Raw genomic sequence first — 16729 nt, 5'->3', positions numbered from 1 at the left:
GCAGACATATAACGGCTGTGAAATTACTCAAAACTGCCTCTGTGGTAGTTCCCGCTACACTAGATGTCTCCCGGACCACATTTTGCCACGATGTTACACACATACACACACACACACACACACACACACACACACACAGACAGACAGACTCACAGGGTGAAAACATTACGAGCCATACTGTCACGCCTGGTAATGAATACCCTGGTTCTTCTCTCTAGTTTGCCAGCCACTTGTTACTGAGAGGTGACAAGTGGCTGTTCGACGTCTGGGCCCCTCAGGCCTAACGAAGAGGAGCTTTGACAGTATTTTAACCGGGAGTCTGAGCCTCCAGTCATTGAAACCCCTCTGGAATGATGCGGTTCAAAGTGACAGAACGAGGATCAGTTCACATACATAGCTGGCAATGTTGTATACCTGTTGGATATGTTACTTGTGACTTCTACAAAATAGTTCAAACATCAACAACTAATTGTAAACGATGGCCGTGAATGAGCTAGATGTATGGATCCCCCTCGTGTCTGATACCAATCTTGATGCTGATTCGATGGTCTGCGGAGGTTGTGGAGAGTGCCAACAATCCTGGACCACTTCGGACCCCCCTGAAATGCAGTGGATTTTGATTGGCTGAAGAGCAAAGGCGAGCCTGGGCTTCCTCACGATTCAGACTAGCTATCTTTGTCACATTAGTAAGAAGATGAATGTGTTTTCTCTAAAGAAAAACAAAACAAAACAAACAAAAAAATGCACAAAAAAGAAAAGAAAACAAAAGAAAACAAAAGAAAAAACACAGATCACAGATCCAATCCAGCATGGAACCTGGACATGCAAAGACAAAACTTTATCAATTAAACAATCTATTAATACAACGTAACACAAACAAGGTATTACTGTAGGCATTACATTGAACCCTGACACAGGATAGAAAACACTAAATGTTATTATACATTCAATAATATTCTAAGGTCTTGACCTTACTTTGTAAAGTGCCTTGAGATAATGTATGTTATATATGTAAGATTTGGCCCAATATAAATACAACTGAATTGAATTGAACTGAATTAATGTAACTTGCTCTCTGGCTTATTCCTGGCCGCCCTAAACCCTGATTACACCGAAGACAGTCGTGCCTCGGTACAGATTTAGGTGAAGGGTTGAGCAGATTTAATTACGGTAGGTATTATATTATGTTAAGTGCACTTTTGCTAAAATCCTAACTACGCCCACCCGTGTCATCTCTTTATATTTCCTTTAAAAAAAAAGGTTTTCCATTCGTTTTTTTAAAGCTGTAACAGATCGAGCATCTCTCGTCTCAGGTAACCTGGCGCATCGGTTTTGACCGACTTCAAATGGGATGCGTCGTTTCAATGTCGTGCCCGTTTCTTCGCCACTTTCTCCTTGAGTGTCTCTCTCAATGAGTGAAACGGCGCCCCCCTGGGTTGCAACGCCTGTCAACGTCGCCAGTCCGTGTGGTCAGAGAGGGCATCGCACTCTGAAAGTCTGAGCGGTCCGGTGGAGTCAACGCCAAGTGCACTTGCCAACTTCAGATTAAAACACACAACAACAACAACAGCAACAAAAAAACAAAACAAAAACAAATTCAAAAACAAAAAAAAACAGTTCCTCTCGCGGACACTGTCATGCTCCTTTCCGTAACTCGCCGATGAAGTGGACACAGCACGAAAAGAGGAAAACTGTAAAGTGAGCATCACAACAAGCAATGGAAAGTTAGCAATGTAACCCTGAATAAAACAACCGGGAGTTAGCTTGTTTTCCTGCTGCTAATGCTGCCATGTTTTTGTAAGAGTAGACGACTAGCAGGGATGGAAGTAGGAGATGAGGCACTAATGTCTACAAAAAAAAAAAGAAAGGAAAATTACTACCACAAAAGGAAGTGGGACACCACACATTATGGATATGGACAAATTCAGATCCATGTAAGAAAGGAAAATGAACTTCTTCCTCAAATAAGGTGAGTCAAATACACCCCCTGCCTGTCTTTTTGTCTGTTCCTTTGCTCTCTGGTCCTTTTCCCTGATGGTTAAATGTCCCACCGTGGCTGTGTGTATTCAGCTACTTGCTGTGTTGAGGCTTTGAAGGTTATATCATGTGCTGTGCCTTGAAACTGAAGCTGTTGTATTGTTGCAGCTCTCCACATATTCAGTAGGGACAGAGTCTGCCGAGGCTTGGAATAATGTGGAATTTCCTTTCCCAATTTTGCAGTTCCTGTATTGTTTTTCAGTCACCTGTTGATTGCCAGTGACAGTGACAGTGGCCTCTGCAGAGGGTATTGCAGTTGTGTGTAAGAATTTCTCCATTCTTGTTTTTGTTTTTAAGCAGTGCTGCTTAATAGGGAGCTAGGATATACTGTAGGTTTTATTTTCTGTACAGTATGCTGAAGATATAGATAAAATTGTGTTAAGTCATGTGTGTGATACACGCGTTGATGCTTTTTGACATGAACACATTTTTAATCTGGGCATGCTTTTAGTGTTCTTTTAATGGTCTTTTGATGCACTTTTTATTATTCAGCATCGATTTGTGCCTTTATCAGAGTGTAGGCTTTGTAGTATGTTTGTAAGCTAAGATGACACTTAAGAACATAAAGACATAGATAAGAAATGTGTAAAGATAATGTGTAAAATAAAATGTTAGCCATCATAATAGCTTTGCAGAGTTGTAAAATCCTGTCTCAGAGTATTATAAACCGTTGCGCAGTGATTTGGCAGCTAATAAGCCTTCAAACTCATAGATCTGTTACTCAAACTGAATTTCCTGGATCCTGTTTCATATGTCACTGGTATCTGAATTAACATGCCCCACCAATGCCCTTGCGTTGTTTTAACGCAGGGCTGTTTTCGGTCTTAATGAATGCCAACCTGCATATATATTTTCACAAGTCTGGGTAGTTTACAAACCTCAGTAAAAAATTACAGATGTCAGATTATGATTTTTGAAAAGCAGATACATCACTGTTTTCATAAATGTGCATCTTTATACATCTTCATAGCACTTGGTGCTCATCAGGGATTCATCCTCACAATTTACATGTAGACACAGTTTGACACTAATCTGCAGCTTCATTCAGTATGTGTCTGAAACTCCCTTCTCAATCGATAAAAGTTTGATCAAGCCAACCGTTCCACATTCTGTTTTGAGTCCTGTCAAATGACTGTGGAAGAAAATGCTACTGTTAATTTACTCAATACCCAAAAGAAGCTTTCAATGGTGCATATACTCTGCTGTCATATTAAAATGCAAAGACACAATTTCCGATGTAGGAATATTATCTTTATATAAACTAATCAAATCTGTAAAGTTTGGTCTGCTGAAATTTCCAGACACATTAGATTGCAGAGGTACTACTCCAAAACAAACTTAATTTGCCGCCTGAAAGCATGCAGAAACTCCCTAAACGCTCCGCAGAAATTACCAATACATCAAGTAAGAAGTAAAGTAAAAAAGATCCGTCTCACTCCACACAAATTATGTCTGTGACAGTAATCTTTAAAAATGCAAAGAAATTCGACAGAGACACTAGTATCATAGAAAATTCCATGAAAATCATTGCAGATGTTACTACAGACAAATGTTTAAACATTGTTAGAAGTTGTATTCATGAGCTTCAAGCCACTGGCATCCAGTCACACATCTCCATGCAGCCGTATGTCTGCAGAAGCAGCTGAAAGGGCAGACATCCCAGCCCTAAGTTTTACAACTGGCATTTGGAGTTCTGCTGTCAGCCCCACTGGTGCCCTGAGCCTGACAGCTTAGTGAATTGACAAAGATTTCATTTTTTGGCCAGAAGCACAGGCGTTTTGAGGGTTACATACTGCACAGCGGCAGCCGTTTTTCAGACATATGCAAACATGTTTGAAATATGGCATCCTGATACCTCAGAAGGGCATGTGGTGGTAAAGGACAGAGTGAGAAACAAGGCAAAGGCAATGGAAGACAGCCAAACTAAGGCCCACTGTAAGCACTCCTTACTTGCTTATTCAACAAACAACCTACAAACTTTGCACACAAATAGCTGTCACCTTGAAGGTTCCGGAAGGATGTAACAACAAGGTGGAACAGTGTACATTACATAGGGAAGGCATTTTTAGAGCAAATATAAACTGTAGTTTCATATGGAGCACACTGTAACCTACCACTCAGCGGGAAAGCATGGATTATTTGACCAGAATCTCTTCATGAACTTTTGCTTTAAGTAAATAATGAAGACAATTAGTTCATGTGATGCATCTTTAGCAGGTGTTACTTAGTGAAGGAGGGTGAAACAGTCTGAATAGAGATGGAAGCCAAGAGCCGCTAATACAAAAGCTGTTAATACATTTGAAGAAATTCAAATGGACTGATGTTGGTGAATTGTACAGCAGCTGTGCTTGATCTGAGGTGGAAGGGTCATAACAAAAGCCCAGATTGTGTTTCGAACAAAATGATTTGATGGAAATGCTGGCCAGTGAGGGAAGTGGAGGGTTCTGAGTGTGAATGCATCCGAGAAGCGTTCGAGATGGATTTCAATCCTTGGGAAGTTGTTTGAGGCGCATTTGAGCCAGATGTTGAAAAGGTTGAAACACATTTGTCTTTTCAAGACTCTTACATAACCTGAACTCGTCGTGTAATCTATGACTCTGAGTTCGCTGTGGAAATACCTTCCAAAAGGTCTGTTGCCTATGATAGTTACACTGAAACTACAATGAAATTGACTGTTGCTCTCCTTACATCATTACAGTGACAGGTTGGCAAAAAAACACCGACAAAACGGCTCCAGCAATGTCATACTACATACAAGGCACACCAAGCTGTTGTCACATTTATCTGACCCCTGTCACAACCCCAGTGCTGCGCGTTCACAGCAAATTTGAGGGTACGTGAACATCTGCACAGACCCTCACATACACCCTCTGATGAAAAAATTTAAGTCACTCAGTCCTTAGCGGATTCTAGTGATTCTAGCCTTTGTCTGTCTGCCCCTAGTGTTTGTTAGGAGTCGTGCCTATTTCTACAGATGACATGGTGAACCAGTACGTCACTGTCCTCTCTGCCGTGCTTCTTGACTCTGTAGCCTGCTGTGTTTCTGTGACACTGTGGATCCTTGTGAATTTGTCCTGATTTTTACTGTATTTGTGTTGGTGGGTTTACTATTGTGACACTCATTAGCATTATTCTTATTTTAATTTTTTATTATATTTTTGGCATTTCTGCTATATCGTATAGGGATAGTTGAGAGAGACATAAATGGCAGGGTGAGAGAGGGAGATGACGTGCAGGAAAGGGCCCGGGCCAGACTTGAACCAGGGCTGCTGCTGATAAATGGTACGTGCTCTACTAGGCGAGCTACCGGGGTTTCCCATCGACATTCACTTTTATGCAATATTCTGTTTTTATCTAATAAACTTTTTATGCAATTGTTGGATCAGTTTTCTTCACCTTAAAGTTATTGGTATTCATGGTGGCGATTCTGTCTTATGGATTTAAACTTACCCTTCAGGGGAGTGTGTGCTGCCGGCTTTTGCCCAGCACTTCTGTGTGTCTGGCAACGCTTCTGGGTATCTTTAGAGATTTCTTTTAGCTCAGCCTCAGGCTCGACGCGTCGGGTAGACACCTTATCAAAATGAGTGATGGGAAGTTGACCACTTAACGGGGAGCAGAGTGGGTCTACGCTCTGCTGACTTTAGGCACAGAGTTGCACGATGTATATTTAATTTAATCAAAATATAACTTCAGTTTCCATTTGTAATTATTGTGAGTGTGTTTCTTTTAGAGGAACACCTCAGTCAGATCTGTGTGTGTCCATTTGAGTGTTCATGTGAAAATAGCCCTGGCTAAGGGAAATGCAATGTTTGCACTATGCAACTGTCAATGTCAAACCTTTAACACCAACTGGAGGCTGTTACATCCGCATACTAGGTGGTGGCCTGGTGAGGCATAAATTATTCATCATATTAATGCAGTTTCATTCAGTGATTTTCACCACTATGGCGTTGTTTTAAAGTATAGTTTCATATAAATATAGTTTCAGTTTCCACTCATAACAACTTCACCTATAGTATCATATCCCTGCACCTGACTTGTTTCATTGTGATTACAAAGAAACAAGTGGGATGCTGGGGATTTATTTTAGGGGTTTTAATGTTGGTAGTTCTGATTCTTTTCTTTTTGGTAATGGAAAAGATTATGCACGTAACTGTTCTGGAGAAATTATATTGACTCTATCAAAGGGATTTCTCCTGAATGACAGCTAAAAGAATAAGGGATTTCAGTATCCACATCTTTGCACAATCTCCTTCAGGAGAGTCTATTTCATATGCACAAAAAACATTTCTTCCCTTTCATCAGTATTGATTTACATTATGCAAGTTATTTAACAGAAAGAGCAGTGTGTAAGGATATTGATTATTAAATAAATGTGAACCAGAGATAGAAAATCCACCTAGCCAATACATACATTTTGACTATATATATATATATATATATATATGTGTATATATATGTATATATATATATATATATGTGTATATATATGTATATATATATATATATATATGTGTATATATATGTATAGATATACACGAAATATTCAGCATCTAGTCGAACATCAAACTAAATAAATAAACACATTTAAATAAAAAATAATAAGGCTTTCATAAAATCAATTATACATTTCTTGAAACACAACTTTTAGAACAGCTTCACAGATTTTACTACCTAAAAATAATTACAGATTAAATCCCATCGATGTCATTATATATATATATACATATATACATATATGATCAGAACGGAGGGGGTTGAACTACCAGAAGGCAGCATTGCAGATATTCAGGACAGCTACAAATACCTTGGGATCCCACAGGCATCAGATACCCCGCTGGTATAATAAGCTGGCCAAAGAAGGATATAGAGGCTACTGATGAAGAAGTGGCTGATATCAAGAAATCCTACCAGTGGCTGGAAAAGGCTGGACTGATGTACAGCACAGAAGCACTAATCATGGCAGCACAAGAACAGGCACTCAGTACAAGATAAATAGAGGCAGGGATCTACCACACATGACAGGACCCCAGGTGCAGGCTGTGCACAGATTCTCCTGAGACAGTTCAGCACATAGTACCAGGGTGTAAGATGGAGGCAAGAACAGCATACATGGAGCGCCATAACCAAGTGACTGGCATAGTGTACAGGAACATCTGCACTGAGTATAGGTGGGAGGTCCCAAGGTCACGATGGAAGACACCTCCTAAGGTGGTTGAGAATGACCAAGCCAAGCTCCCGTGGGACTTCCAGATCCAGACTGACAAACTGGTGATGGCTAACCAACCGGACATCGTGTGGATCGACAAACAACAGAAGAAGGCACTAGTGATAGACGTAGCGATCCCAAGCGACAGCAACATCAAGAAGAAGGAACATGAGAAGATTGAAAAATACCAAGGGCTGAAAGAGGAGCTAGAAAAGATGTGGGGAGTAAAGGCAACAGTGGTGCCAGTGGTAATTGGAGTGCTGGGTGCTGTGACCCACAAATTGGGAGAATGGCTCCAGCAGATTCCGGGTACAACATCTGAAGTCTCTGTCCAGAAGGGCGCAGTCCTAAGAACAGCTAAGATACTGCGCAGAACCCTCAAACTCCCAGGCCTCTGGTAGAGGACCCGAGCTCGAGGAAGACACACCACCACCCCCCATGGGAGGGGGGGTGAGTGGGAGATTGTTTTTAAAATATATATTATATTATATTATATTATATTATATTATATTATATTATATTATATTATATTATATTATATTATATTATATTATATTATATTATATTATATTATATTATATTATATTATATTATATTATATTATATTATATTATATTATATTATATTATATATGACTTCGATGGGATTTTATCTGTAATTATTTTTAGGTAGTTGTGAAAATCTGTGAAGCTGTTCTAAAGGTTGTGTTTGAAGAAATGTATAATTGATTTTATGAAAGCCTTCAGTATTTTTTATCTAAATGTGTTTATTTATTTAGTTGGATGTTTGACTAGATGCTGTATATTTTGTACTGTACTCATCACAAAATCAAAAAAGTATTTTCTTCTTTTCGTCTTTCTCTTTATTTTGTTGTTTTGACTTTTTCAAAGGGCCGTGACGTTTAACTACAGTCAGATGGCAGTGGATCAGCTGCACAGGAGTGGCACACAGCCTTTTAACAGCACAATAGTCACAGCACAATAGTCACAGCACTATTGTGACTAACCAGCTATTGTTGAGTGTTTTGAAAAGATCATGGAGTCTCAGCGACAAGAGGTTATTTTAGAGACTTAGAACCACAGACTATGTAAATATTGACATCATCGTTACACATGGTCTTACCTGAGTGTAATAGTTTGGTTGTGCATTATTAAACGTATGGACTCTCTCAAAAGAAGCAGCCATTTCACTGTACAAATGTGCCTCAGAAACATTTCTCATATGTCAGTAATGATGTTTATTCTTGCGGGTAGTTGTGATGTTGACTACAGATGTGTGACCCGTAGATGAGGTCCAGGGCAGGAAGGACGGCATCATTATGTCCTGTATCCGTTAGAGGAGAGATTGAGGTAACCTAAACCTGTTTGTTACCTCTGCCAAAGAGGTTATTTTTTCACCCTTGTCCGTTTGTTGCCTTGTGGTTTTTTTTTTTGTTTTTTTTCTTTAGTGGCTGCTGAACCGTTTTGCACCAAACTTGGTGGAGGGCTGGGTCATGGTCCAAGGCAGAATCCATTAAAATTTTGCTGTGGCTCTGGTTAAAAGTGCAGATCCAGAATTTTTTTAACACTTTCCTTTACATTGCGAGAGAGGCCATTTTTCACCTTGGCGTACCTGATTTGAGACATTGTAAAGTTAAAAGTCAAGTGTATGATTTAACGCATTTTCCCAAAGTTTTCTAGTAATCAATGGTTTAATGTGGTTCAATATAACCATAACATCAGACAAATGTTGACCGTATAATCATTTGTGTGAAGTCAAGCTAGATGTAATAGAGTAGTGATGTTTTTTCTAGGGAAGCACTGATCCAATCTGTTGGTTGGTATAGGCTCCAAAACTGAACTTATTAAGAGAATCGAGCATCAACCAGTAATGACGATCCAAAATATTTTCTGTTTTACTCCGCCCATTTTCTGCATTCTCTGATAATTCTGATGTGTTCAGCTACCGCTGTTTCTTACGACTTCCTGCATGTACTTCAAAGGCCGTGGTAGGTGTCACTTTTTGTTTGAAAGTCACTTTGAACTATTGCATGGACAAAGTAACAGTGGATTTTATTACATGTTTAACAAAGCTCGATTAGGGAGAGTGGCTCATAAAATGAGAACTGACATATGACACATCGTATTAAAAGAAAACCTTTAGCAACAGCAGCAAAAGAAGAACAGGATGGAGGAGCTCTGTAAAATGCTGGTTTAGCAGGTCGGTTTTGGTTTATGAGAAAAAGACAAAATACAGAGCCATACAGGTGAATTGGTTGGTTGGACTTGGTACTAGAGCTGCAGAAGCATGAAATGAAGCTGAACAACACTCCTCGCCTCAGCTGTTCTGTGGGCACACACAGGCTTGATCACCGTTACTCTGTTATTACACTGTTTACTCACTGTAGCTCGGCACTGTTTGTATGTATCTGTACACAACACTAGTACTCCTGTAGCACAAGATGTGTACGCCACATGTAAAAGACAAGTTGAATGTGATTGTGTGTTTGCCCTCAGGTGTTGTTGTTAACCAGTTTATGCACCATAATGTAGCATCTCATGAACTGTTTTGAAGAATTTCATTAAAATATGCATAAACCGAAACCAGGATCATGGTGTATGAACATCTCCACTTCTAGTTAAGAAGCTGCATTTTACAGTTTGCAGCCTGTTACCTTATAATGATCCCAGTAAGTTGAATGCGGTGAGTTATACATATTTTAAATGTGGTCTAAAAAAAAAAAAAAAAAAGCACTCATATTGGATGGGTACTCAGTGTCAGCAGATTCCCTAGTATAGGTATAATATATATACTTACATTAGTAGAGAAGAAACTGATCCGAGTTCTCGGGGATGTAATGATTGAGGCAGAGATGTCAGTGTACAAACAGAGATGTGAAACATGTGACTGAGTCCATGCTACCTTCCCAAAAGCCACAAGGAGCTCAGTCAGGTTTCTTCCAGAGGGATTGTGTCTACGGCTAACCCTATATGTTTTTATGAAAGACGGTGAAACATGAGATCGCTTCCAGTGAAGCCCAGGAGAATAACGCGACCCTAGAAGAAATCAGGTCATGTACGGGAGATGGTAGGGCTGTACAAAGTATGACTGGCAGAAACCCATGGGCACACATGGCGAAGGTAACAGGTCTTGTGTATCCCCAAGACAAAGGATGTCTGAAAAAGGAAGTCTTAGGGCAATCAGACGTGGGACCCATGTGCAATCCACAGCCTGAGAATAATCCAAACAGGAGGCAGCGGTACAGCTGGGAAAACAGCAGTAACAGAGATGACAGGGACAAATAGAGACATTTCTCACAAAACTCCAAGACACATTCATCAGGCTGCAGGAGGCCAAAGACAATCTTATTCAGCGGCTGTTCTCCCACATCTCTGATCTCTTTCACAGACACACACAGAACCAGTGTTGGCAGGTGCTACAGTCTACCTTTATAAGTTAATTTATGAGATAAGATTATAAATGTTATGCTCGTGCTATGGCTGTGACAGTATGTACTTCTGTATCAGCAGTACTTTGTCCTGCTCTCTATCTCCTTATTGTAATAAACACGGCTGGGTTGTCTCACAGTATGACCACTTTGAAATTTACTTAATCGACGACTCACTCCCTGTAAAGAGCTAAAAAGATAAAACATGTAGAGATGATTTAGAGCTTCTTTTACACTCATTATTCAGCAATTCAAAGGTGAGATAAAAAAAAGAGGAGCTTCATGTTCAGAGAGTTTACTCTCATTCATTTTTTATATATCGCCAGGTTCATCTCAAACCAGCAAAGCACAGTGTTGCTCCATTTTAATTTAATTAGGTAGGTTGATCTGATTATTCACTTAATACTGTAGTAAATAGTAATGATAAAATTATTGACAGTTTTGTCTTGAGTAATGGCACCATTCGGCAGTTCCAAACTTAGATTTTATCTTGAAAAAGTAAACAGCATGAGTTTATCTTGATTAACAATGTATTAATGGAATATGGAATGGCACGGATTATTTTGTACCATGAAGCCACTAACTAGAAAAATTGTGTGTATTGTTGTAAATTCACAAAATCTCAAATTAAATAGACTATATGTATGATATTCCTCTTACAAGCATCCTGTAGCTTTAATGTTTTTGAAAGTGTTCCTTTTTTCATTGAAATTCAATCTGAATTCAATTGTACTGTGGCTAAGAGATCTGAGTGCACCGCAACTTAAGAAATGGATGCAAATAAACAAAACACAAGAAAATGAAGAACATCTTCACCACTTTGACAGCACGTGTCACATTTACAGAAAATGTGCTAGAAAAGCAAATTAAGACACAAGTTCACCAATTTGACTAGACATACAAAAATAAGCAGTGCACAAATACAAAAAAAAAAAACAACACAGAAAGGCTGCAAGTCGCAAAGAACATTGGAACTAAGTGAAAGCACAATAGAAGTTTCCACGGGACACTACAAACTGAACACACTAGTAACTAGTAGATGGCTAATGCTAGTATGTTTAATAGCATTATCCTTTTACCTTAGTAGAATTTTTTTTGAACAGCATTGATAAGTGGTTTATGTTTCAGTGATGAGTTTTGAGTGTCCCCCTGGAAATTTCCACTGTGTCATGTCATGTTGTGTGTAACGTTTGCTTTTATTTTCTTTATTTGTTTTCCTTTTATTTATTTTTGCGACATATGTAATGACAAATTAGCAAATGTCTTTCCTGATTTGGTTGTGGTTTATTTATTTTCGGGTTTCATTATGTTTACTATTTTTAGCAATGTATGTGTTGTCAAATTGTTTATGATATTTTCTTCCTTCGCTTGTGTTTTCTTGTGTTTTTTAGTTCCACATTTTGGGATTTTATGAAAAAACCTTAGTCACTGCACCCAGCAGCTGTTTGCCGAGAAAACGTTTCATATGCAACTCTCCCCATCAAATCACAAATTTGACATTTTCACATTTCTGTTTCTGTAATGATTAAACAAACAAGGTGCGTGTTAATTAGTGAGTTCTAGAGATTCTGATAGGTGTGTTTTAAGATTTTGGATGGAGCCGGGTGAGCTGTTTCCCGCTGCTTCCAGTCTTTATGCAAAGCCAAGCAAATTGTCTCCTGTTTGTAGCTTCATACCTAACGTATGGGCATAAAAGTAGTATCAGTATTCTCATCAACCAACACTCGGCAAGAAGAGCGAATAGGCGTATTTCCCAAAATGTTAAACTTTTCCGTAAACTTGGCATCATTTCAGTTTTCTATTTTTAGAACATAGCACATTTACAAGAATGAATTAGCCTATTTCAGCAGATGTACTTCTCTCATATTTCATGTGATGGATCTTATATTCATCTAAACTGAATCTTGTTTTCCTTGGTCACAAGTGGGGTGTTTGTACTGTGTGTAAACAACATACTACAGTCAATCATTAATGCATACAATGTACTGCAATGCATTTTCCTCTGGTTACAAGTACTACCTGCTCCCTGATCGATGGTGAAATGTGTTCCTTTATATCATTTCTAGGTGTTCTACATTCATAAACAATTCCCTCCCAAGTCTCAGTTCTTGACACCATTCAGGCTCAGAGGGGATGAGCCCTACACACAGAATAGCTAATACAGCTACCACCAGCTCAGAAATAGGGGAGTAATACCAGAATCCTTGTCTTGTCATTTCTCACAGGCTTAGTCTTGCTTTTATCTTTGATGTACACTGTATCCTTGTGCAATACGGCATTCGTGTCTCTTTATCCGCTGTGTACCTGGGATGACTCAGCAATAGAACATTTCTCAGTGAAATGATGTTGAAGTTTTTGCTAGGGAAAAAAACTTGAGGGACATTTATGCTAAAGCCTTGTAAATATCTGCGATCTCAGGGAGAGTTAACCATGAGAAAATCTGGCCTCAGGATCAGTCACTCTGTCTCTTAGGACATCTCCACTGTTTTATATTATGGAAAAATATTTTTTGATTAGCCCATTATCTGTGGTGCATCTGCAAGTGACATTTTCAGATATAAAAGCTCTTTGCAACTTTTATCAGAGTAAAATAATTTATATTCTCTGAACAGCAAAGCAGTTCTTTGTGATTGTCAGACAGGCTGTTGGATTTCAAATTGGAATAATCCATTTGTAATAATGAGCATTCAACAACATGTCCAAAGTGACTCAAGTAGATCAAATGGTTGACTTGGATTGATGGTTCATTTGCTCGATCTGTCTTTTTTTCACCCCACTGTAAAAAAGTTGTTAACAGCATGTAATCATGGACACTTGATTGAAAGGAAAAAAGTGCAAGCAAGAAGGCAAATAACAGTCATATTTACTGCAAAGTTTACACTCAGTGTAATAAAATGCTCATTTGGAATAGTTGTAAATGTCATTTTTTATAATTTATTGTAACTCCGAACAAAAATAATTTCTACAAAAAATAGTCAAATAATGTCATATAATATTGATACGTGGTTGATATCTTTTCTCTCTCTTTTAGATTTCTGATAAGTTTAATTCTCTTAAATTCTGTTTCCTGAATACTGTGTGAAGATTAAATCTCGCTAAGTGTGGCAACAATCACTCATTCCTATAACAACCATAATAGTGACTAAATTTTTATAATTCATAACCCCCTTGATATTATATTATATGTATAATCTCAGCGACTGTTAGTGGGCACATGAGATACAATGATTGAAGATATAATTTTTTTTTAAAAAATGCAGCAGAAATAGAATAAATGTCAAATCAAGTCTCATCTTTTGAGAAGAAATGAAACCTGGTTAATATACTATGTAGGCCTCAGCAGCAGGATCAAATGTGCACCTCGCCTCCCGACCCATTCGTCGTGTCAACATGTCTCATCCTCTCACCGGGTCTGACCACTCACACATATTGGCCGTCAGTCTAATGGAGGTGAGGTCCTTAACTCAACCAAGAAAACAAAGAAAAAAAAAAAAAAAGGTCTTTGTGGTTACAACAGCCATTCCCTTTGAAGTGAAACAGTGGTGATTTAAGTGTTTTGTTTATGCTTTTTGGTTTGACGCACATTGCTCCAGCTCAGGAATAAAGGGAACAGTGGTTGGTATTTTTTTTTTTTTTCCCCTTCGTCTGCATCGCTTTTCTCTGAGGTCATTCCCCTTTTCTCTCTGTTTGTCCTTCTTCTCACGCCTGAGCACACACTCAGTATCATAACAGTCCTGTGAGAGGTGTGTGTGTGTGTGTGTGTGTGTGTGTGTGCGTGCGTGCGTGCGTGCGTGTGTGTGTGTGTGTGTGTTTATGTATGTTTTTGAAAGCAGACTGGGGATGGTAAGTGTTGTGTGAGTGTGTGCTCTTTTGTGAGTGCAGTGGTGAGTCTTCATTGGGTCCATGACTGGGGCGACCCTAACTACTCTGGGTTTCCCTCACGTACACACACATATACACACGCTCCTTGGTCTGAGGGGGGGTTTTGTGGTTCAGTGGGGAGTTAACATGGCCAGCAGTAGGGCTAGCAGAGTGCAGAGCAGCAGGCTGGCTGTGGAGAGGTGCGGCGAAGAGGCGGCGTTGCAGTCCTTGCCCGCCTCGCAGCGGGATTGTTGGCACAGTACCCCCTTAAACTCCGGAGGACAGATGCACTTCTGGTTCTGGTAGCACGTTCCTCCGTTCTGGCACAGGAGCATCTCTTCATCACAAATGTTAGCTGTGAGTGGAGATGAAGGCAGACAGAGAGAGCAGCAGAGGGAGAAGTAGTGAAAAGGTGGAGAGTGAAGGAATTGCAGAGGTACGGAGAATGAGTTGGGAATAAAGAGGCGCAGCAGAGTGACAGGTGGTAAAAGGATTGTGGGGGAGTCAAGACCACAAAGACGAAAGAAAGATGTATGGCAAAGTGAAAGTCAGGTTGGGGAGGATAATGAGGGGCGATGTTGGAAAAAGCACGATGGGAAACAGCGATGTGGGGGCAGGAGAAGAATTTAGGGCAGAAAGAACAAAGTAGAAAAAAAAGCAGGAGGAAGGAAAGCGCAAGATAAATTCTCCAGTCTTTACTCTGGGAAAATAACAGGTAACACTTGCCTTTTTTGTTTTTCCAGCCCATTTCCCTGTCTGTTTTTCTTGAGCCTGCGCTTTCTCAGGGTTAAGTTAAAATCATTGTCTCAAACCCAGCAGAAAATGCACTGCGTTTGTGATGTGTTACGTAATGATTGGAGAAACAAATAGCGTCATGAAACTGCTGTAAAAAGAATTAGGAAAAGCACAAAGACAGTTGTACTGCACAAGATACTCGACGTAAAAATGTTCAAAGAGGACATAAGAGGATCAGGCTTCCATGACGAGAAATAATAACATGAGATAACATTTTTATTACATCAAAGATTATTGGCTCTGTTGAAATGGAGTATGTGGAGTAAGATGTCAAACCTAAAACATACTATGCTATTATTTACTACAATGTGTCATTATTTGTAATAAATAAACCCACACTGAAAATGCAAGCGTGTGTGTGTGTGTGTGTCTGTGTGTGTGTGTCTGTGTGTGTGTCTGTGTGTGTGTCTGTGTGTGTGTGTGTGTGTGTCTGTGTGTGTGTGTGTGTGTCTGTGTGTGTTAGTGTGCAGGTGGGTGGGGAAGGTCTATTTGAGGCCCCTGACTAGATGGTAGATGGTAGAGGAAGGCGATTCCCTGTAATGGGGTTAAGGTGTGACAGGGTCATCAATTAAAGGAGCAGCTGATGCTGCTAATGAGCTACATGATGTATTCCCTCGGGAGTGAAGACAACATCCTGGTCCTCCCTGAGATGCACTCAGGAAGGACCTGGAAGCCTGCAACATCTCTTCAACCTTGGATTTTCAGACATGAACCCAACAAAAATCAGTTTCCTTATACTCACGGTAACAGCCTTGTTTCCAGTAGTAGCCCGGCAGACAGTCGTCACACTTGGCCCCCGTTGCGCCATCTTTACACTGGCAGAAGCCTGTACTGTTACACCGGTCATGAACAGAACCCATTTGGTTGCAGTTACACTCTGAAGGAAGAGAAATTGGTGGTGGAAAAAGAGGGGGAGTCGTTTAGAAATTCCTGCCTCTTGTATTTTTTTTTATTTTTTTTTTTTTTTGCGGGGGGATTTGACCTAGGGTTGAATTAAGTATAGCCAGAAAAAGTGCGCATTTGTATCAGACGACAGATTTGTCTTTGGCAGTGAAGCACTTCAGAGCTGCAGAGATTCAGACCTGAAATTAAGGCCCTTTTCAGACATTATTATTTCTGCAGGATTAGTTTTTTGTGTCAGTATCGGTGCACTATATCACATATGTTGTGAAAAATGTAATGCCGTCAGGACTAAAAACTACTTTAGTTTCATTTTACATTTCATTTTGAATGTTTTAACTACATCTCATGGATCTCATTTTTTTTTTTTTTTTTTTTTTTTTAAAGTACACCACCTCTTCAGAAAAATGCTCCCAAGATCTCCTAGAGGTTAAGGTCTTAGAACAGTCTTTCACTGGCATGGGTTTCCAAATAACAGCACCTATCATGTACAGCCTAAC

The 16729-nt window shown here is 39.5% G+C and overlaps 1 protein-coding gene and 1 long non-coding RNA gene across 2 annotated transcripts in view; one reads left to right on the top strand and one right to left on the bottom strand.

Moving 5' to 3' along the window:
- Positions 1-1859: 1859 nt before the first annotated feature.
- Positions 1860-16729, top strand: part of LOC120806450 — a 152550-nt gene continuing 137680 nt past the window's right edge. Inside the window, exon 1 of the long non-coding RNA XR_005709704.1 lies at positions 1860-1969. This is a non-coding gene — a long non-coding RNA (uncharacterized LOC120806450). The remainder of the gene's footprint in view (positions 1970-16729) is intronic.
- The window catches only part of LOC120806449 (netrin-G2), a 68713-nt gene continuing 66480 nt past the window's right edge, over positions 14497-16729 (bottom strand). Inside the window, 2 exon segments of the mRNA XM_040157651.1 lie at positions 14497-14889; positions 16072-16206. Of these exon segments, the coding sequence (XP_040013585.1) occupies positions 14666-14889; positions 16072-16206 (359 nt within the window). The 3' untranslated portion in view covers positions 14497-14665.

The sequence above is a fragment of the Xiphias gladius genome, chromosome 20, assembly GCF_016859285.1.
Source record: "Xiphias gladius isolate SHS-SW01 ecotype Sanya breed wild chromosome 20, ASM1685928v1, whole genome shotgun sequence".
In the NCBI taxonomy this organism is placed as follows: domain Eukaryota; kingdom Metazoa; phylum Chordata; class Actinopteri; order Istiophoriformes; family Xiphiidae; genus Xiphias; species Xiphias gladius.
The sequence above is the reverse complement of the archived record's forward strand: the minus strand, read 5'-3'. Positions and strand labels throughout refer to the sequence as shown.